This window comes from Amia ocellicauda, chromosome 2 (genome assembly GCF_036373705.1).
Source record: "Amia ocellicauda isolate fAmiCal2 chromosome 2, fAmiCal2.hap1, whole genome shotgun sequence".
NCBI lineage: Eukaryota > Metazoa > Chordata > Actinopteri > Amiiformes > Amiidae > Amia > Amia ocellicauda.
The window spans coordinates 30,625,697-30,633,208 of NC_089851.1; the positions used below are offsets into that span (position 1 = coordinate 30,625,697).

The 7,512-nt window shown below is 35.7% G+C and overlaps 1 protein-coding gene across 1 annotated transcript; it reads right to left on the reverse strand.

Annotated features, from left to right (window-relative positions):
• Positions 1–825: 825 nt before the first annotated feature.
• Positions 826–2,588, reverse strand: LOC136768376 (chemokine XC receptor 1). Its single transcript, XM_066722562.1, has 2 exons — positions 2,512–2,588; positions 826–2,384 (listed from the first exon to the last, which is right to left on the reverse strand). The coding sequence occupies exon 2, from the start codon at positions 2,368–2,370 to the stop codon at positions 1,333–1,335; it is 1,038 nt and encodes a 345-aa protein (XP_066578659.1). The 5' UTR covers positions 2,371–2,384; positions 2,512–2,588; the 3' UTR covers positions 826–1,332.
• Positions 2,589–7,512: the final 4,924 nt, after the last annotated feature.

Below are 7,512 nucleotides of genomic sequence, written 5' to 3' on the forward strand. Positions count from 1 at the left end.
GAACTGGTCAAGGAGAAAGTACATGATAATGCATTTTGAACATGCCTAGCATGGCTAGAATGTTCAAAGTCAGGGGCGGATAACCCTGGTCCTGGAGAGCCTCAGTGCCTTCTGGTTTTTGATTTATCCAAATCGTGAACTGCTTAATTGAGACAATTGTTGGGCTTAATTTGTCACAATTTCCATGTGTTTGAGGTAACCGGTGATTTAGAGAGACTTGTAAAAAAAAAATCCATTATATATATATATATATATATATATATATATATATATATATATATATATACACACACACACCCATTGACGGCAATGCAGTTTACACGTTAGGTCCATCCTAGGCCATTCCTTGCAAAACGCAACAAATTAGTCGGTTTATAAATCAATCTATCAACCAACCAACCACTCACCCCATCGATCAATGAAATTGAATCATCTTACACACTGACTCTACACATAAAGTCTAGTCCCAAAGTTGCTTACATTGCCATGCGACAATAAGTCTGATGCGTTAGGGAACATCACTAATAGAGTTTATATTAAAGACCTACATGTCATTGAAAATCCTTCTCAGTAACACAAACATCACATACAAATAAACACACTTGTCTCATGAGCGTATAGGTATTTTCTTCCAGAAAGCATTCATTGCATCTGTCACTTGAGAGGTAATAGATTGATGTCAAACTGTCACATGATTCTTAATCTGTTTATCCTAGACTTCTTCTCCACAACCAAACTATGCATGTCACTACTACTTTAATTAGGTTAATGAATAATGATGGTATATGATTTTTAATTATGAAGAAAAAAAATGCAGACAGTGGATTCAATTACAAACTCTTTTAACAACAATCAGTTGGAAAAAGCATAGCATTATAAAGTAATTTGTATATTTTAAAAACTTGTATCTCTTTGAAAGTAATATAAAATGCATGTACAAAGCAAAAGTTCAATGTTCCAGCACTAAGAAATTCATCACATTTTCTCAATGCAGCAATTCAATGCACAATACCAATTACATAAAATACATAATACATACATTAATATATACCTGCTTTCAGATACACACTATTTAACGTCCTTTAAGATAATCGATTTATTTTCTAACATTTAGTAAAAATAAAATATCAAAGCATTAAAAAAATAACTGTAGAACTGTATTGTATAAAAAAAATACAAACAAACAAGCCAAAAACCCTTATTAGAATTTACCTGACAACTTGTTTATATGTTATAAGTATTTAATACCAAATAGAGGAAACACCTACAACACTGCATCTAATTTATCACTTCTAAATCTCCACCAGACAAGTTTTTTATGATCCACATTTTTCAATACATTGACTGTTCTTCACCATGGGAGTGAAAGACAACACGGATGGTTGCCGTTTGTTGTTCTTCACTTGTTTGGCACAACCAGAATTTTCTCAACAATTTCTTCAGATGGTTTCTGAACTTCATGCCAACGAATGCATAAAAAACAGGGTTGAGACAGCAGTGAGAGAAAGCAATCAGGCGGGAAATGTAAAATGCATAATCAATGCCATTGCTGAATTCACACTGCGTAAAAGGATGAACTTGATGCTCTTTTAAAGTATATAAGACCAGGACAATGTTGTAGGGGGCCCATCCCAGAAAAAACACCACAACGATGATGAATATGAGCCTGACTGTTCTGTACCTTGTGTGTGTCCTGGACCGAAGTAATGTCTTGAGTATTTGAAAATAACAGAATACAATCACACATAAGGCAACTAAGAAGAAGGCATTTTGCTGATACACTCCAATGTGTTTCCATTTCATGTCATTATACTCACAGTGCATATTTTTATCATGTAATTGGACTTCATGGTACATATATCCAGGGAGTGCTGCTAAGAAACTCACAATCCAAATGATCACAGAAGCACTCATGCCATAGCACCACTTTCTGGAGCCAAGATCATATAATGGATGAACTACTGCTATATAACGATGGATGGTCATCATTGTTAGGAATATAATACCACTGTAAAAGCCAACTTGGAAAATAAAGCTGATGACTTTGCACAGAGATGTATCAAACGTCCAACCTGCTGTATGGTAATGGGCCCAAAAAGGCAATCCAAAAGTGAATATCAAATCTGACAGAGCGAGGTTTAGAATGAATGTATTTGTGACAGATCTGAGATTTTCATATTTGATCAGGATCCCCAGGACCAGAAGATTTCCTAGAAGACTCAAAACAATCACTACGGTGAAAAAAACCGTTGTCACAACAGCCCCAACACTGATGATACCTTCATTGTGGCACAAATCATCAATGTAGTCATCATCATAGTAGTCTGGTGCATGTGTATGATAATCTGGTGTTGTGCTAAGGCTTTCCATCTTCTCTTTAAAAGCTAGAAAATACATAATGAAAGCATTCAATTACACAACAAGTAAATGCAATAAAGATAATAAAAACTTGCATTCACACAAGAATGTGTAGACACACACACACACTAAAAGGACAAAAATGTTTTTTACCTTTGCTCAGGGTTTGCTTCAAGACAGATTGTCATAATGACAGAAGTGTCATTTTTGGATATACTTCTGAGTCTTCATAGCACAGGTAAGGTTTTACTTCCTTCCTTTCTCATTCTTTGGTAAGAGGAATAAGGATTTTTCACTTAAAAAAAACTGTCACATTTGTATTAACTCTAAGTACTCTATTTACATTTAAATTGATGGCTGTTTAAGGGCATTTGTAACATAAGATAACTGTAGAACTGTGTTGTATAAAAAATATACAAATAAAAAAATAAAAAAACAATATGAGAATTTACCTGAAAACATTTTTTTCCATTTGTACTGTTGATTAGTACACCTCATAATTAGGGTCATGTCCTCAATATTGGGAGGGAGAATTTCACCCCATACCCCCTAAACCTATGCCTACGTATTTGAGAAAGAAGAAAATACAGTGCCACCTGTTAATGAAGCAGATTAGTTCCTCCCCACATGGCCCCATAACATTTGAGTGCTTATTTCAGTTTGTACTTTCCAATAATGTATGTAGAGTTGATTGAACTGAGCTAAGACACAGACTGCCACCACTGGACTTGCTTTCTGTGTTTACTCACTCTGTGTCTTGAATCTTGCATCTTCACAATTTCCTATGGGCTCAACCAGTAGTTTTGATGACTACAGTTAATTATTTACTCATAAGAAGAATGAAAATGATCATGAAAAGTTTCACTGCTTTTTGTTAACAGAGAATTGTTGTTTCTACCTAATGCAAATGAAGTACTATGTTTCTAATTTGTGATTGTCAGATTGGTGAAAGGTTTGGGCATTGTGTCTCAAAGAAAAACTCAGTTATAAAACCATGATCCTCTTAGTTTAACATCAAAGCACTTTAGGTCTATTTATTAATTTCCAGCTGTAAGGAATCCACAGGATGTTAATGAATCATTAGACTATTTGGTAATAAAATAAGAAACAGGAGACAGAGCTACAGAGAATCCTTGGCAAAAGTTCTCAGTCCAGAGAAAAACATGTCCAGTCATTTATAGGTTGAGACCTCAAGACAGAACAAAGAAAACAAACAAATACAGGACCAATTGGATTTGAATTGGAACCGGGTGCTATGGTCAGATGAGATGAAAATAGGGCTCTCTGGACACCCATGCCAGCAATGTGTTTGGCATCAAAAGAAGGATGTATAAACAGAAAAGAACGTCATGTTATGGGGCTGTTTTGCTCCCACTGGTCCTGGAGTCCTTGTTAAGATCAATGGCATCATGAACTCTGCCAAGTACCAGGACATTTTAGCAAAACACAGGGTTGGATCTTCCAGCAAGACATTGACTCCAAGCACACATCAAAATCCACAAAGAAATGGTTAATTGGCCACAAAATCAATATTTTGCATTTCCATTGAAATCCTGTGGTTTGAATTGAAGTGGGAAGTCCATAAACTCAGACTAAAGGATATCTAGAAAGATTTTGTATGGAGAAAAAGCTAAGATCCCTTCCAATGTGTTTTCCAATCTCATTAAAAAATTATAGAAAAAGACTCAGTGTTGTTATCCTTGCAAAAGGAGGGTGCACAAAGTACTGAAAACAACGGTGGCATTAATTGTGACAATTATAATTTGAAGAATGTGTAATTATGGTTAATTCACATAATAAAGTACAATATATTCCACATGTTGGAAAATTGCAATATATCTCATTATCTGTGTTGTTTATTTTATACAGTCTTTTTTGCTCATCTTAAACCAGGGTGTCAATAATTTTGCAGGTGACTGTAACATACACATAAATAAAGAAAATAATTTATTTCATAGGATATTAAGATCTGTACATGACTGTAACTAAAAATAAATTAATAATAATGCAATGTGTATCCCGATTTGTAGTTCTTAGACATTCCTGTTAATTTTGACAATTATTGAATGATTTTTAATTTAATTATTAAATATTTCAGCATTTCAAGTTTCTTACAACTTGGAATAAATAATATTTTATACAGTTGAGGTTTTGATATTACAATTCATCTAGATTGGAAACAGTGGAGTTTGGTTTTTAAAACAATTAAATACCACTTTCATTTCACAGTTTTGCCCTTAACAAACATCCCTGTGAAAGTGAGAATAATGTGCTTTGTTAATAAACAGGAAACCACTAAAAAGAAGAAACTTCTGCTGAAAATTAAATAACAAGAACAACAACATGCATAATTTAAAGTGAAGACTGGAGGTGTATACACTTTGGATTGTCACCCCACTGATTTTACACACCACCTGTCTCTTAACTCATTTCTTAATCCTGAACATACGATCTGGAGGGAACATTTGGCACTAGAAGAAGCTCAACATGAAACTATTTTGATATAGAGGATGGAAGCAAAGTGAGGAGAAGAAAGCAGTAAATGTGGAGGGCAGCAATGCATGGGTCTATGAAACATGGAACAAGCTCTCGAATTGGGCTTGCCAGGCATAAGTGGAGTTAGCAAATGCCAGACTAGGACTTTTACCAATACGTTGACTTTTCCCAATATACGTAACACTGAAATGTGCCTTTTTAATATGAACTTATTAGTTATATATTGTAAGGTTGCCATATGTGCTCTCACAAGTCTTCATTTAAATGTCCAGCAGATTCATACATACCTGTAAGATAATTCAATAATTAAGTAATTAATATACACTACCAGTCAAAATTGTTAGAACACCCCCATTTTTCCAGTTTTTATTGACATTTAAGCAGTTCAAATCCAGTGAATAACCTGGAATGGTACAAAGGTAAGAAGGCTTGTTTTGTTCAACCTAACAATTAATCCAGTATATATTATTTGATGTTCTATCAAACACAGAGAAGTTCAGATCCAATTATGTAAAATCGTTGTGTATTAGTACACTGTAAACAGAGTTTTCCATCTTGACACTTTGAGCTCTCTATGGGTATGTGTTGTTTCTACCAAAATGTGTATGGTCTTGTTTTGATCAGTAGACTGTCTATCATAATGTCATAATTGTCAATATTTTCTGAGATTTTGTATTCCTACTCCCCCACCCCCCAGAAACCTTTTTTTTTTCCACATGAGTCTCAGCTTGCATGGGATACCAAACACTTGGCTAACAACACAACAGTGGAGAGTACACATGGGATTAAAGGAAAGCACATGGATTTGGTGTACCAGTGGGGTTTGTCAGTTTAAGGGGTTACATTTTGTTAAACAAAATGATTCCATGATTTACTTTTTAACTCCAATTGTTTATTTGTTCTATGCTTTAATTTCACACTACATTGAGACATTAAACTGCATACATTTCAATAAAAATTGAGGCGTTCTAAAACTTTTCTAAAACCGGTAGTGTGTGTGTGTGTATGTATATATATATATATATATATATATATATATATATATATATATATATATATATATATATATACACACACACACACACTCACCTAAAGGATTATTAGGAACACCATACTAATACTGTGTTTGACCCCCTTTCGCCTTCAGAACTGCCTTAATTCTACGTGGCATTGATTCAACAAGGTGCTGAAAGCATTCTTTAGAAATGTTGGCCCACATTGATAGGCTAGCATCTTGCAGTTGATGGAGATTTGTGGGATGCACATCCAGGGCACGTAGCTCCCATTCCACCACATCCCAAAGATGCTCTATTGGGTTGAGATCTGGTGACTGTGGGGGCCAGTTTAGTACAGTGAACTCATTGTCATGTTCAAGAAACCAATTTGAAATGATTCGACCTTTGTGACATGGTGCATTATCCTGCTGGAAGTAGCCATCAGAGGATGGGTACATGGTGGTCATAAAGGGATGGACATGGTCAGAAACAATGCTCAGGTAGGCCGTGGCATTTAAACGATGCCCAATTGGCACTAAGGGGCCTAAAGTGTGCCAAGAAAACATCCCCCACACCATTACACCACCACCACCAGCCTGCACAGTGGTAACAAGGCATGATGGATCCATGTTCTCATTCTGTTTACGCCAAATTCTGACTCTACCATCTGAATGTCTCAACAGAAATCGAGACTCATCAGACCAGGCAACATTTTTCCAGTCTTCAACTGTCCAATTTTGGTGAGCTTGTGCAAATTGTAGCCTCTTTTTCCTATTTGTAGTGGAGATGAGTGGTACCCGCTGGGGTCTTCTGCTGTTGTAGCCCATCCGCCTCAAGGTTGTACGTGTTGTGGCTTCACAAATGCTTTGCTGCATACCTCGGTTGTAACGAGTGGTTATTTCAGTCAAAGTTGCTCTTCTATCAGCTTGAATCAGTCGGCCCATTCTCCTCTGACCTCTAGCATCAACAAGGCATTTTCGCCCACAGGACTGCCGCATACTGGATGTTTTTCCCTTTTCACACCATTCTTTGTAAACCCTAGAAATAGCTATGCATGAAAATCCCAGTAACTGAGCAGATTGTGAAAAACTCAGACCGGCCCGTCTGGCACCAACAACCATGCCACGCTCAAAATTGCTTAAATCACCTTTCTTTCCCATTCAGACATTCAGTTTGGAGTTCAGGAGATTGTCTTGACCAGGACCACACCCCTAAATGCATTGAAGCAACTGCCATGTGATTGGTTGGTTAGATAATTGCATTAATGAGAAATTGAACAGGTGTTCCTAATAATCCTTTAGGTGAGTGTGTGTATATATATATATATATATATATATATATATATATATATATATATATATATAGATAGATAGATAGATAGATAGATAGATAGATACACAAACACATGTTTACACATGTCAGGTTCATCCTTGGCCATTCCTGGCAAAAAGCAACAAATTAGTCGGTTTATAAATCAATCAATCAATCAACCAACCAACCAACCAACCACTCACCCAATCAATCAATCAATCAAACTGAATCATTACACACTTACTCTAAACATTAAGTCTAGACCCAAAGTTGCTTACATTGCCATGTGACAATAAGTCTGATGTGTTAGGTAACATCACTAATAGAGTTGATATTGAAAATCCATTGAAAA

Excerpts from the sequence above, each read along its gene's own strand:
- LOC136768376 (XM_066722562.1), bottom strand. The coding sequence starts at position 2,370 with ATGGAAAGCCTTAGCACAACACCAGATTATCATACACATGCACCAGAC.